Raw genomic sequence first — 15882 nt, 5'->3', positions numbered from 1 at the left:
TCACCAGATGCGTAGGCTCTGAAGAACAAAAGGTGAATGAATGAGCACGCCGGCTTCCCTCTTATACCCGGACATCCGGGGAGGAGCCCGGCATGCAAATTTCATTCGCCAATTTTCATTGGCCTTTTCTAAATACTCAGAAGATGATAGGTTCTCAAGACAAACCCCATTCTGTCGGTTCGACACAACGTCGAGAGACCGACAGAAAGGGAACAAGCTTTTGATATATTATATCATGAAAATTGTTTTTCTCAACGTTTTTACTTTTGTGTGTGTGTGCGAACAGAATCCATAATCTGGACATGACCACAGCAATCAACTATATCTCTTCCACCGATGTTGCCATGCAGATGTTGGGAGCAGCGTACATACAGCATCAGTGTTACCACAGCAATGAAGCCAAAGTCATGGTAAGAAAAAACATTACATTTGATCAACAACCTTATTAACATTTACCGTATTAGCATTATATTAACACTTTAAATCAGGGCCTTTGTGCACAGTTTTAATTTAATGACTTATTTTGTGTGTTACCACTCGCTCCTGCACGCACACACACACACAGCGTTCTCATGCCTATGTTATGCTTTTATTTGGACTTCCCTTCATTAGGAATAGCTTAGGAATTTAAAACAACTTGAACAATGACAGGAAAGTTTGGTCGTAAAAACACAATTTCACAGTTTGACATTTTGTCTTTAAAGGAGCCATTCTTTTGCTGTTTTTGAAGCTTTTATCGTGTTTTTTGGGTATTTAACAATGGATGTTCATGTTTCTAGTTTAAAAAAAACACTTTGTATTTCACATATTTCAAGTCTATTTTTCACTGCTGTCCCTCTTCTAACAAAACGACTGTATTTCTTCCGGTCTATATAAAATCCCTCCTTCCGAAACGATCTGATTGGTAAAGCTGACCAGGTCTGTCGTGATTGGTTACCCGCTTAGAGCGTGTGTCTAAAGATGTCCCACCCATACCATATCAGCGAGCTTACGCTTCTCAGGCTGTTGTGATTGGTCAGCCCCCCTCTCAGTGCACGTGTATTCATAAGCTTTGGCTTTTAGCATTAAACGGTAACAATGGCGTCAACTTCACTTCATCAGTTAAACACATGCGGATCGATCGAAGTGTAACGGAGGTCTGCTAGTGCATGTGCAAACGTCAAACTTTGTTAGAGATCGTGATTGGGATGGCGAGGGAAATGACACCGGACCGATTGGGTCAGACCGGTTATATTAATTAACACTAATAACAGAAGCGGTAGTTTTGCCTTTTTATATTAGACCCAAGTTGGATAATAAAACAAGCAGATTGACTAGGAGACATTTGCAAGCAGGACTTCAAAGCACGTTTCATAGAAGTGTTTAAGAGGTATGCGCGCACACACACAATATCAGTGTATTACACAGAACAGCTTATGTTGTATTACACAACACAGCCGATGTTAAAGGTGCAGTGAACTGACCGTTTTTATTGTTTTATACTATTGTCTGATGTCTACTTATGACGTTCGCGTGGGTTTTACATTCGAAAACATCAAAATCAATAAGTAATAGGCTATTTTCTACCCTGGTTTTGAGGCCGGTTGGAGAAACACTCGGTTTTTAAGGGCAGGCCGCATAGAAGACTTGGAAGTAAACCCCCACTGCTATGATTGGATAGCAGCTTGCGTAGTTGACTTAGTTGGAGCGTTCTGTGAATTTGGTTAGACACGTAACGTGTTTTTACTCAAATTTACGGACTTATTTCCTGGATGTGATGGCAACAGTGTTGCCAGATTGGACGGGTTCCCGGTTTTGAATTTGATTGTGCAGGTAATAATTGGCTTGGGCGTGTGGACAAAATTTGGGCGGATTTGGGATCAGTTTGGCGGATTTGAAACATGTACAATGTATAGGCTTATTATTTAACAAATCCCAAGTGTGCGTGTACTCCATCCAATTAGTAATCGTGACGTTACTAAACACGGCCACTGATGAGGTCGCAGGCAGCTCGCAGGCTAGCCCGTGGCTTTTAGCCAATCACGAGTGATAGTTTGCCACCGCCAAAGACAGTTTTGCAATAGTGATGGGAAGTTCGGATCATTTTACTGACTCGGACCTTTGAGTCTCGTTCAGCAAAATGAACGAATCTTTTTTCGAGTCATATCGTTCATTTCGTTCATTTTAGCAAAATATAATTAAAAAGTTACATGTTACTTTCCTAACACATCTACTACTTATGCAAACGTTGATCACATTACAAACAATACAAAACTATAATGCTATAAGAAACAGAAAAGATTAATTCATTGTTTACCAGGGTCTTTAGTCTATGATTAGCTCACCACACCTCTTATCTGACAAGTCCTCGGGTTTGACTCGTTCGTTCACGACGTGACAGCTTCGTAAGCTAAACCAATGCAGTCAGAGCCGGAAAGAGAATTGATTAGTTCACCTCTCGAGTCTTCGGGTTTGAGTCGTTCGTTCATCACGTGACAGCCCCCTACGCTTTACCAATGCAGTCTGAGCCGGAAAGAGAATTGATTAGTTCACCTCTCGAGTCTTCGGGTTTGAGTCGTTCGTTCATCACGTGACAGCGTCGTAAGCTAAACCAATGCAGTCAGAGCCAGTAAGAGAATTGATTAGTTCACCTCTCGAGTCTTCGGGTTTGAGTCGTTCGTTCATCACGTGACAGCGTCGTAAGCTAAACCAATGCAGTCAGAGCCGGAAAGAGAATTGATTAGTTCACCTCTCGAGTCTTCGGGTTTGAGTCGTTCGTTCATCACGTGACAGCGTCGTAAGCTAAACCAATGCAGTCAGAGCCGGAAAGAGAATTGATTAGTTCACCTCTCGAGTCTTCGGGTTTGAGTCGTTCGTTCATCACGTGACAGCGTCGTAAGCTAAACCAATGCAGTCAGAGCCGGAAAGAGAATTGATTAGTTCACCTCTCGAGTCTTCGGGTTTGAGTCGTTCGTTCATCACGTGACAGCGTCGTAAGCTAAACCAATGCAGTCAGAGCCGGAAAGAGAATTGATTAGTTCACCTCTCGAGTCTTCGGGTTTGAGTCGTTCGTTCATCACGTGACAGCGTCGTAAGCTAAACCAATGCAGTCAGAGCCGGAAAGAGAATTGATTAGTTCACCTCCCGAGTCTTCGGGTTTGAGTCGTTCGTTCATCACGTGACAGCCCCGTACGTTTAACCAATGCAGTCAGAGCCGGAAAGAGAAACGATTAGTTCACCTTCCGAGTCTTCGGGTTTGAGTCGTTCGTTCATCACGTGACAGCCCTGTACGCTTTACCAATGCAGTCAGAGCCGGAAAGAGAAACGATTAGTTCACCTTCCGAGTCTTCGGGTTTGAGTCGTTCGTTCTTTTGTCACGTGACATGACAGCTTTGGACAGAGAAATTAGTTAATTTACTAATTCCAGTACAGGACCCATAGAATGGTGCGCATGCGCGACTGAACAAATCACTCCCCGAGACGACTCGTTCTTCCCGAGTCACATTAAAGATTCGTTCAAAATGAACGAATCGTGCAATAACGACCCATTACTATTTTGTAACCGCCAAAAGAGAAGAAGCATTCAGCACTCAGCAGGAAATATACAGTCAATATGCCGAAGTCTAAGTGGGCAAAATATAAAAAATGTTACAGAAAGGAGTGGGAGAGTGATTCTGAAAAGTTGTGTTCAGCTGTGTTCTTTAGCATCCTGTCAAGTTACAATCGACACCCTGTTACTGTTCTGCATTTAAAGGTAACGTTAGGCTTAAGATCTCCCTCTCTCTGTCTGTCTGTCTGTCTCGCTCTTACTTACACACCTGTTTATAATGAGTAAAATGTAGTAATAATAATAGTTAAAATAATACTATTTGAAATGTAAAATATAATTTCAATACACATTGTTGAACTCGTTATTAACGAATTGGGTATGTGAATGATCTTTAAACTAAATCTACACTGTAAAAGTGCATTGTGTGTGGTGTGAGGGCGGGGCCATGGGCCAAAGATGAGAAAGTCTTATGTTGTCATTTTGTTACTGTGGTTCCATTGCTGTTGGTGTACAGTATGTCGCTATGGTACATTAATTGTGGCATTTAAAATAGCTAAATATTGATCAAATTTAACCAAATATTAATCAAATATTTTGGGCGGTTTTGTGTGCGTTTGGGCGGGTTTTGGACCGTTTTGGGGCTGGAAACCTTCAACTCTATCTGGCAACACTGGATGGCAAGGCTTTGCGTATAGTTTGTATAGCCTATAGTTGTATGGTGTTTAGTGATATATGACCGTACATGTCAGCATTTAAGACCCGTGAACTGGACAGAAGACCACCGCGATCGCGGGTCTCAAATGTTATAGTTTTCATGATAAATAAACAAACGGTAGACTCCCGGCCAAAACGACAGTGTTGGCAGATATGGATATGACCCAGCACCAGAAATAATATCAAAACACTTCAAAACAGCCTCCATTATTCGCAAACGGTGGATAAAACCTTGAAAATGATATATGAGACCGTCAAATCACAGAGATGCTGATTACAATTATTACAAATGACTAGAGGTCCCCAGGTAATACTATCAGGGCATATCAAGCGATCTCTAACAAAGCAATAGTGACGCATAGTACAAATATGTTTTGCTCACATAAGATTGCTGCGCCATTCCTGTCGGATCCAATATTGACGGCACAGCACTGCTTTTTAGTTTTAGTCTCTCCGCAAAGACTTGTTCAAGGAATCCGCATTGAAATGAAGCGAACAAACACTCAATGTTTTCCCCACGTGAGCTGGAACGTCTTTAAAAATGAACTTCAACCACACATTCCTACTGTCGGAATCCGAAGGAAGGTTATGCATCGACTGTGTTCTTCCACAACCAGGCACTGCACAATAGTGGTGGGCGATACTGTAAAATTTAGTATCGATCCGATACCAAGTAAATGCAGGGCCAGTATTGCCGATTTCGATACCGATACCAATACTTTTAACTTTTAAAAAGCATTCACTTGAACTTACATTTACTTTCCTGTAAATGAAATGTCATGATTTATCAGATGAATGCATCATTAATATGCTAAATCTGAATATATTTTCATGACCACTAAAATATTTTGTGATTTGTGCTCTTAATGTGCCTGTAGGCTAATTAATCATGTAGATGTTAAAACACTGGACATCATTTAAACCAAATAAATCTATTTATTTAGTTATTTATTCCTGTAATCGAATTTGCAAACATGAACTTTGCAACAAATTATTACTGGTAAATAGTAACAATAACAGATTAACAGAACAGAAAAACGATATTTAACAAAACAATTTCTCGTTATCCCAGTACTACTTCTCTTTAAAAAAACAAAGTGGACAAAATTATTACTCAAGAACAAAGATTTTAAAACTGCTTTTCAGTTTTTGTTCAGTGTTATGTTTAGATAAAATAATAGAACAAATTAACATGTTTCCCTTTCATTACACTTTTTTAAGTGAATTTATAAACAAAGTGCACACAATTATTTAAGCACTTTATTTACTTTGTGTCTCAAACAATAAAGTACTTTCAATCTTTGGCTTTTTACCCCCAAAGGCCCACTGCCATACATCGCATTTCGCAGTGTTTTTATTCACCGAGGTGAAAAAACTCCGCACGATGCTCCTCTTCTTTTTGCCGGCTGCAGCAGTGTCTGCGTTCTTGCGCTTGGCGCTGCTGAGTCACGTGATAGCGGACTACAAAACACAGCAGGGCAGGAGGAGCAACGTGTGCAAAACTAGGTGTATGGGAAATAGTTTTTCTTCATTATACAATTATTAGCTACATTAGTAAATAAATAAAACCAGTAGTAAAAACTAAAAACACATTAGTATCGATATTTTTATGTTAGGATCGATCCTTTTCGATACAACCTCAGTATCGAAAGTATCTTAAGAATCGATCCGCCCACCACTACTGCACAATATTTTGCGATCTTTAACGGCATGAAGCTTACACTCTCTCTATCTGGTTCTGTGCAGCTTGTGTTCAGTACTGTCATGCGTGAACCAGTGGGCAGGGCTCGAGAAGTAGGCGGGTGTTCAACCTGTCATATATAGGTGCATTCCAGGCCTTCCAGGACTTTTTTGGCGTATAGAGGGTATGCATTGACGTCACTTTCCCACGTGAACATGCCGGGACACGCTCCCTTGAGTGGTAAAACTAAGGCAAAATGGCTGCATTCAATAGGAGGAACAAAAACCGGGACTAAAACACGCAATTATTTGCTGAAACTACAAGCAGCTGGACTCGACGGTGATCCTTACGACTACCTTATGACTTACAAAGGAATCAGGTGTTCTTAGACACTCAAATGTTGTGCGGAATTGCATTTCCTGATATTGTAACCATTCATTTTGCCCAGTGTTTTACCACTCAAGCAGGCGCGTTCCGGCGTGTTCACGTGGGAAAGTGACGACACGTGCATACCCTCTATTCCTTTGGGCGGAGGTTTTTCTAAAACTCGGAATAGTGACATCATTTACCCGGGAAGTAAAGGGCTGTAGTCCGATTCCAGCCGTTCTCTGTAGTCCTTGAAAAGCGAATTCTGTTAAAGACAATATCTCGCTTGGCATTGAACTTTGAGCTTTATCATTTTGCAGATATTGTTCTAACAGCAACGTTACACACTAACTAAAGTTTGAAAATTGGCATCACGGGGAATGGCCGCTTTAAAACATTTCCTACCGTTTGAGATTCAGTAACAGCTATAATGAGAGGCAAAGAGGTCTGCATTGTTGAGCAGCCTTCAACACTCTGTTTGAACAGGATTAGAGAGCGTAAACACAGGATGTGTTCATCATTTCAAAAACAGCCAGATGAAGTGCATCCGGACAGAATAGAATTAAGGAGTCTAGAGACGGTTTTAAATGTTAAACTATTTGTCATTTCACATGTATTTTTTATAAAATGCAACACTACAGAAATTCCCAAATGGTGACCATATATGTCTGTATAGGATCTATTGGCCAACGATTAAAAAATAGCATGGATGAACATCTCTTGAGTACTTCGTTTATTTATGTGTTGAGTAAACAAAAAGATAAAAATGGCCTCCACTGGATATACTAGTTATTCTAAATAGTTTTTAATGATTAAGAGTTACTATTTAAAGTCAACTTTACAATACAAAGATTTGTAAGAAGATGTATGATATTTTGTTAAAGCAAAAAACCTACTGGCTCTGGCTGATATTATCATAAAATATACTAGCCTAATTTATGGCCCGTAGTCAGACTCAAGGCTAAACTGCTTTTTCTTCGCTATTGTTATATGGTACATTCAGGCCAGCTGGAGAGAACGGCTTTCTTCTGCCCTTAATCTTTGTCCAGGGCCCTCAGGGGGCAGAACATTCTGCCTGAGAGCACATCGCTGCAAACATAGACAGATGTCTGAACAGGTTGCCATGTTGGGCTTATTTAAGAAAGTCTTCTCTGAGAAGTGTAAAGATTTAGAGATAAGGAATCATGTGATTAAAGCTAACTGATGAAAAAAAATATTTCAAGCTTAAATAATGTTGCTGTTTTTATTCTTTCGCAGGTACGCAGTCTGAAGGGAATCCCTGTATTAGTGCAGCTGTTTAGCAGTGAGAACCAAGAGGTGCAACGCTACGCCACAGGAGCTACACGCAACCTCATCTACGAGAACATGGACAACAAGACTGCACTTATCGAAGCCGGTGGAATTAGCAAACTCATTGGTGCTTTAAAAGAACTGGATGATGAACTACGCAAAAATATCACAGGTATGCTTGCGTACTGGGCAGTCGTGGCCTAATGGTTAGAGAGTTGGACTCGTGACCAGAAGGTTGCCGGTTCGAACCTCAGGGCGGATAACGACCTTACCCCTACTTGCTCCCCGGGCGCTGCAGTGACAGGTGTACGTGTGTTCACTTCTCTCTGGATGGGTTAAATGCAGAGGTCACATTTCGGGTCACCATACTTGACAAATAGGTCACTTCACTTCATAGTGGAAATTCATGGGTAAGTACATGGTATTACCCCAATAAAGGAATATAGACTTTAACACAGAATATAACTCACACATTCGCTAGAAATACAGGGTTATTTAAGTATAATAGTGAATTTCATAAATTGTACATGTCTTTTGTCAGTTGTCACGTCGATAACAAAATACAAAAGTCTTCCTACAGTGTATCAGTGGAGGGGAGTTACTTTAGGCACCAGTTTGGAGTAGGATTTGTCAATGTGAACAGGTGTAGTCAAGCAGAGCACTGAGTGCACAGAGAGAAACTGAACAAAAAAGATAGTCTGAAAGTTACTGGAGTCACTACAAACCTCAGATACAGACAGCGGGATGTTGGACTCCCAGAGGTCTTTGTGCTTTGTGAGATCTGCTATCATTCTCCACCCCCTCACACAGACACTCACTCACATTCACTTAGTAAACAATCCTTGACATTCTTTGCTGCTCCACTTTGGGTTGCCAGGTCTCTTACTGACATTTTATGACTTGATCTATGGCACGCTAAAAAACCCCACAACACTAGAGGCTTAGTTCTTTGTAACTTCCCCCAATAGCCATTAAAGAGATCTTAGACAATGAGTAGAATAGTCACCCGCCAAAAAAAGATATATCACTAGATTGTGTCACGTGTACTAGAAATCTTTTTACTAGCATTTTTTTTGAGTAATTGAACAATAATACTTCCTACATTGGATTGCAAAATAGTGTAAATAAACATCCAAGCTTTGTACAAAATTCTTTGGTCTTAAAAGAGCCAGTAGTTGCCTCACAAAACAGCTTCATACATTTCAGTGCAGAATAAGCTATAGCAGGTGTTCTGCTTCTGTTTTGCTTGTTACCTAGACACAGGGTTACTAAGGCTTTGTTCAGGGAGGCAGCATGAATAAGATTGTTTTTAAGTACTGTTTGACCCAAATCTGTTTAACTTGTTGGAGTCTGAACAGTAGAAACACGTGACATGTTTTTAAATCAGATTTTTCAAAAATGCTTGTAAAAAGGTTTAATTTGAACTGATTTCAGTCAGGTATTTTGTCATTGAGAATTTGATGCATACAACAAATTCACTAACTGTACATAAGATTTCCCCATATAGCCGACTTATAGCATTTACTGTAGATGGTTTCAAAGCAACAGCATAAACAAATGTTACTTAGCATGCGCGTTTTTGTGGCCCAAACTTCCAGTAGACATCCGCAAAGAATGAAGACCTTGCAGATTATTTCTGAAAACAAGAAAAAGAAATAACAAGTAAATTACATTAGCTAGCGATTTAAAAGTATGTCTAGGCAGTATTATTTTGGGTTACCACTAGAAGAACCATTACTTGGCTAAACTTAAATGCGACATAGTTTCACGACCCATTCAACAAATTGTTTATTTAATAAAATGAACATACAATAAAATTAAACAAATTGTTCATTGTTAATACAATCATTATACAGTACAATATTAATATAAATTAAATAAAGAATAAATAGTTATTTTACTAGCCACTTGCCAGATTATTTAACAAACACAGACCGGAAGTTAACTTGGGGCCAGGTATGACCATCCATTGAAACCGTCTATAGCATTCGGCATACAATTGAATGCAAATAAGTGCACATTAAGACGCAGCTTATGCATGAATTGGTAAATTCCAGTTTTCACTCTTTTTATCTCTTTTGTAGGTATTTTGTGGAACCTGTCTTCTAAAGACAGTCTGAAGGAAAGGTTGGCCAGAGAGAGCTTGTCTGAGCTGACAGAGCGAGTGCTGGTGCCTCTATCTGGAGGTGGAGATGCTGGGGTCATTCAGCAGAGCATGTCTGAGGCTGATATATTCTACAACACCACAGGCTGTCTCAGGTACAGCTGCTCACAAACCCTCACCTAAATGCCTCTGCACTGCCGGTCACACTCTGTTGGTCTAAATACAACTAGTAATACCCATGAAGGTTTATAAATATTTAAACTCACACACACATGCATTCAATCACATATGGCTGGTTAGTTTATAGTGTTTATAATTTGCAAGTTATCAAAGAACAGCAGAGGAAGAGTATATGCCTATTGTTTTCTCATTTGAAGGATTTACAGAGACAAAGATTAATGCGCTATAAAAATAGAACAAAAAGGCTATTGATATGTTAACTACACCCATTTTTATGTTTTACAAGGAACCTGAGCTCAGTGAATGAAAGAACCAGGCAACAGATGCGTGAAACTCGTGGGTTGGTCGACTCCCTGGTTGGATACATCCAAAACTCTCTAGATGAGGGAAAAGTAGAGGACAAGGTCAGAAATCAGAATCTCTCCCACATTTGTTGTAAAAAAAATGTTCTAAGCCAAGAACAGTAGCCGTTTTTGTGCCATAATCAACATTCATTTCTGAAACCATCTTTCGTTTCTGTTCCCCTAGGGTGTGGAGAACTGCGTATGTGTTCTGCGCAATCTCTCCTACCAGCTGTATACTGAGATCCCTGCGTCAGTTCAGATGCGTTTGGAAGGAGCCTCACGAGCACAGGGCACACGCCACAGCGACCCCATAGGCTGCTTCGCCCCACAAAGCAAGAAGTCAAAAGATGTTAGTAATCTCCAATTTCAATATATTTAAGCATAACCAAGCGTCCTTCCTAATGCTCATGATGTGTCTCTGCAGAAGAATCAAGATCTGTCCACCTTCTCTGAAGTTGCACGAGTGCCTAAAGGAGCAGAGTGGTTGTGGCACCCTCAGATAGTCGGTTTGTACAACCGCATCCTGCAGGTCTGCGAGACGAACACATGCACGCGCGAGGGTGCGGCGGGAGCCCTGCAAAACATCACTGCCGGAGAGTTCAGGGTGTGATGCTTAAAACACACCCAATCAAAACAGATAGATTCCTTCTATTCAATAAATTCTATTTGATTTTTTTTAGGCGTTATCACTAATGTGATTTATCATTTGCAGCTTGTTCTTAATTTGTTTACTGTACTTTCTGTTATGATCTCATGTTTCCACTTCTTTGTTTTCGCTGTTTTCCTATGTCTCTTTATCTAGCTTGCTTTAAAATTAATCGAGCTCCATCCTTCCTACTCGTTCTCGCACATCTTCCTGCACGTTCCTTTGCTCGCTCGCTCGCTTGCTCACTCATTTCCTTTGTTCTCTCTCCCAGTGGGCCTCTGTGTTGAGTCGTGTGGCACTGGAACAGGAGCGGATGTTACCCGTGATTCTCGACCAATTACGAACACCCACCGACACTGAACTCCGCTCTCTCATGGGTCTTCTGAGAAATCTCTCCCGACACTGCAAAAACAAAGCTGATATGGGTTAGTCAGTCACTTCTCAACTCTTTGTCTCTAATTTTAGTTTTTAATGTGTTAGATTTCCCAGCTAAGAATTCAGAATTCTGGCAAAAAAGTGTCCTAAATATATTTATTGCTCAAACAGATGACTAGCAAAACCGCTTTACCGGGTGTATTTCATTCTTTCTGCCTCCACACTGACCACTCTTCATCCCATAATAGCACAGGTCGGATTTTTACACATTGTTTGACTCCCACACATTGTTTTACTTTATCCCACATTCAGACTTAGGTTCCCATCAGACACTTTTATGTATTGGTCTCAATATCAGCTGCTCATCCCCACCCTGAACTCCGCCGTCTGCTCCGAAAGTATTCCCCCCCAAAGCCACTCGAGACACTGCACGTATCTCACTCTTCCTGTTTGTCTAACTCCAGCTGTGTTTCTCATTGCTTTTTATCCTTAGCCACCAAAGTGGTGAATATTCTGGTGACTAAACTCCCAAGTGACGGATATCAGAAAGAACCTTCTAGTGACGTGGTGGTGAATATCTGTGGAGTTTTCAATAATCTTGTTACAGGAAGTTCTGTAGCTGCAAGAGATATCGCTTTCTTTGATGGACTGCCCAAGCTGGTCGGCATTAAGACATCTCATGACAACAGGTATAGAATTGCCATAATGTTTCTCAAAAAATATTTACCTTTTCCTAGTGGCTGATATAACCCAGATAATGGAAAATTCCCCTCTATGACTGTAGTGGAATATATTTAGTACACTTTAGGGTTACACTTTATTTTGTTAGTCCACTTTAGACAATAATAATAACTATCAGTAACTTTGCCAATGATTCCCGTTAGAGTATTGACATTGTTAGGGTTAGGAGAAGTTGACATGTAGTTGCAAAGTTATAGAATGTATTTTGGGGGACCATCAAAGTGTTAGCAGATGTTAAAGGGACAGTTCGCCTCAAAATGAAACTTCTTTCATCATTTACTCATCCTCTTTTCATTCCAAACCTGTATGGTTTTCTTTCTTCAGCAGAACACAACATTTTGGAGAATGTTGGTAACCATTGATCCCCATTGTGTGGACACAATACCACAAAGAATGTCTCAAATCATTCTCAAATCTCAAAATGTCTTCTTTTGTGTTCCACAGAAGAAAGAGTCATATTCAGATTTGGAATGGCATGGGGGTGAATAAACTTCCTTAATTGCTTAATGCAAATGTCTTTATTAGCTGTTATATATCTGCTTTTGTGATCAAATTGATTTGCTTTATGTAATGTTTTGTCTCTGGTGTAATGCAGATGTTTAGTGTGTCATGCCAAAGATATTTAACAAATTGTATGAACATTTCTGAATATTATCCTGTTATCGTGTAATTGGGAAACATTGAAAGTAACATTGTTATTCTTCAATTATTTCAATTTCAACTATTGGTTTTGTTGTAATCACATATTTTTGTTTGGGTATAGTGGTTTTAGTTAAAAACCTATGCTTGTTAACCACTGAACTGAACATTGATTTTTTTATAGAATTGACACATTGGGCGTAGTGGAAAGTAATCTTGAAAGGCCCAATCTTTGAATGAAATGGTTTCACACAAATATGACTATGAATGACACATTTATAATGCACCTCACCTCTTATGCCAGTACTGTTGAAATATAGCCTACAAGCTGTTTCATTATTAAGCAGTTTAATCAAGAGTACAATGTCCCAGCAATGCTTCTCGTGTTTCTATCTTCTGTTTTTTTTCTCAGTCCTGGGAAACTAAAGGCAGCCAGAGCTGCTTCCACAGTTTTGTGCAATATGTTTCAGTACAGCAAACTCCACAGAGACTACAAACAGGTGAGTGTCTGTGTCTAGCCCAGTTAAAAGCACAAATAAATTAACACAGAGTTGCATGTAGTCTTAAAACAAAGACCTTTTCTCTGTAATCTGATATTCACTCATGCAACTGGATCCCTTCTTGTGTACAGACTTTGCACTTAAGGCTATTCTGTGTGTGTGTGTGTGTGTGCGTGCGTGCGTGCGTGCGTGCGTGCGTGTGTGTGTGTGTGTGTGTGGACATGTTTTTATATCCCGGTGGGGACCTAAACCTGAATGCACACCAACACATGGGGACTTGTCACGCAAAGAAGCTTATAAATTGTACAGAACAATATTTTTTAAAAATTCAAAAAGTTTTCTTTGATCTTTATGTTTAGGGATAGGGGATAAAATATACAGTTTGTACAGTATAAAAAACATTACGCCTATGGACTGTCCCCACGGAGATAGTAAACCAGACGTGTGTGTGTGTGTGTTCATGTTTGTATATCCCGGTGGGGACCTAAACCTGAATGCACACCAACACATGGGGACTCGTGTCACCGTGGGGACCAAAATTGTGGTCCCCATGGGCAAAAAAGCTAATAAATTGTACAGAACAATATTTTTTACAAATCTAAAAATGCAAAAAGTGTTCTATGATCTTTAGGTTTAGGGATAGGGTTAGGGATAGGGGATAGAATATACAGTTTGTACAGTATAAAAACATTACGCCTATGGACTGTCCCCACGGGGATAGTAAACCAGACATGCATGCGTGTGTGTGTGTGTACAGTATATATATAGCGAGAATGTGTATTTTCTTACTAAGTGTCAGCTTGCAAGGCCAATAGTCATCTTTTTATTTTAAGTCCATAAATGGGGGCGGATACAATGTGTGAATAGTTGTTTAGGTGTTGTTACTAGAGGTTGTTCTAATGCCCATCAATGTTCTGTCCTTATGTGTGTGATATCTGCTCTTCCAGTCAGTTATCAGCCTAGCTAGACAAATATTTACCTAAAGCCCATAACTGATTACCAGACATTACCCTGTTCAAGCATACATGATGTTTCTTTTACTTAGCTGAGTTTATATTTGTAAAGATTTTAAAATGTCATGTCTCGTTTTATTGTTTTGTATAGTTACTAAAAGTTAGATTGTATTTAGCGCTGACAGTATAGCTCATTTTAAACAAGAAACATTATAACTTTAAAATTATTTTAATTATTATTTATTTATTTTTAACCAAAAATAGGGTTGCCAGACATGGCATCAACTGACTCATGGCTTCATTTTATTGCATAACCACTATAAAGTATGAATATGTGTATTTCTGATGCTCTGTGGCCCAAATGTCAGACCGGTGATCTGTGTGTCATGTGCATGAATTTTACCATCTTCAGTCTATATTACAACCTTATCAAAGCTGATATGTAACAACAGAGCATTGTTGTTTGGCATTGCTACTGAGAATTACCATGACAAGGGGCAGGTTGGAGTCATAAAAATCTTTTTAATCTTTTCTTTTAATTACAGAAAGGATACGCAAAACGAGATTTCATTGATGCAACCATCTAATCTTATCTGTATACATGACTCAATACTAAACTGGACGAGATGGCAGTAGACATCTGTAGGATTTTACCACCGAAGTCACAACTGGAATATGACCAGACTCTATAAGCAGTGAGGAGAGCGAACGCTGGAGTTTTTACTCTATAGCCTAAGTTGGAAAGCTGACAACACCCTTAAGTATTATGACATGCCAGAGACGTAGAGAAATGCTTGCAGAGGATTGAGCCTGGATGGCCCACATGTGTGTCTTTGTTGAATTTACTATTTAACTCTAAAGCCTGTTTGGGAGAAGGCAACAGATAGGCACAAAATATTAGCTCCTGTGAGTCTCATTGCATATTGCAATACACACCAATTCTCTCACCAAGACATGCTATTTTTACATTGTTGCAGATGGAAAATGGATGCACAGTTTTAATGGGAAAAATGTTCAATAATAAACTTTGCCTAGAGAAGCACTAAACTAAAACATTGCAGTTGCTTACAATTACAGAGACAAATTTGCTGCTTTATCAATATTTGCTTTTCATGTAACACCGCTGCAGGCTTTGTGGTTGTTACAGTTATTGGAGTGTGAAAGAAATGAGAAGTGAAATTAATTTACATCTGAAATAAACTTTGTAGCTGAATTTGTAACTGAATATCATGTTAAACCATTATGTAGCGAAGCACAAATATAACGCTCACTGCCTTAACAAATAAATACAATAAAATACATTTGTATTGTAATTCAATTCATGAACATTGTAAAGCAAAATAATTCTCTGCTTTGTTGTGTGACAGTTGTAAAGAATGCATTAAACTAATCGCTAAAAATCGTTATTATATAATATAGTAACATTCTTAAAAAAGCTTGTTGTGTTGTCTGTCAAATGGTCTACTTTTCTGAACTATCATTCATATTTGCTGGCTTTCTGTCTGTATTAAAAATATGAAGTGCTCTTAAGCTGTTCACTCAGTATCTTCTAAAGACTGTCCTCATCACTGAATCCCTTTATGCGTTTGGTTATATTCTCTTAACCTTTGGTGTTTAATGTGAACAGTAGAAACCTTTAACTTCTCCAGATCTTGACCTGACACAAAACACTGACAAGAACTGTCTGGTGTAAGCGCAACTTTTTTCCTCTTTTTGTGAGCTTCTGGAGGCTATTGGCTGATAGGTTGAAATGCAATAGAGGTCAGTGAATGATTGTTGTGGGTTGGCCTTAAGTTGAGTGCATGGGAGTAACATCCTGT

General features: G+C 39.4%; 1 protein-coding gene across 1 annotated transcript in view; it reads left to right on the top strand.

Annotated features, from left to right (window-relative positions):
- pkp3b (plakophilin 3b) overlaps nucleotides 1-15574 on the top strand; it is a 31914-nt gene extending 16340 nt beyond the window's left edge. Inside the window, exons 4-13 of the mRNA XM_057341252.1 lie at nucleotides 287-410; nucleotides 7548-7752; nucleotides 9665-9839; nucleotides 10151-10268; nucleotides 10393-10557; nucleotides 10633-10812; nucleotides 11126-11279; nucleotides 11723-11918; nucleotides 13022-13109; nucleotides 14608-15574. Coding sequence (XP_057197235.1) covers nucleotides 287-410; nucleotides 7548-7752; nucleotides 9665-9839; nucleotides 10151-10268; nucleotides 10393-10557; nucleotides 10633-10812; nucleotides 11126-11279; nucleotides 11723-11918; nucleotides 13022-13109; nucleotides 14608-14649 — 1447 coding nt within the window. The 3' untranslated portion in view covers nucleotides 14650-15574. The remainder of the gene's footprint in view (nucleotides 1-286; nucleotides 411-7547; nucleotides 7753-9664; nucleotides 9840-10150; nucleotides 10269-10392; nucleotides 10558-10632; nucleotides 10813-11125; nucleotides 11280-11722; nucleotides 11919-13021; nucleotides 13110-14607) is intronic.
- Nucleotides 15575-15882: the final 308 nt, after the last annotated feature.

Source organism: Triplophysa rosa, linkage group LG1 (assembly GCF_024868665.1).
Source record: "Triplophysa rosa linkage group LG1, Trosa_1v2, whole genome shotgun sequence".
In the NCBI taxonomy this organism is placed as follows: Eukaryota; Metazoa; Chordata; class Actinopteri; order Cypriniformes; family Nemacheilidae; genus Triplophysa; species Triplophysa rosa.
The sequence above is the reverse complement of the archived record's forward strand: the minus strand, read 5'-3'. Positions and strand labels throughout refer to the sequence as shown.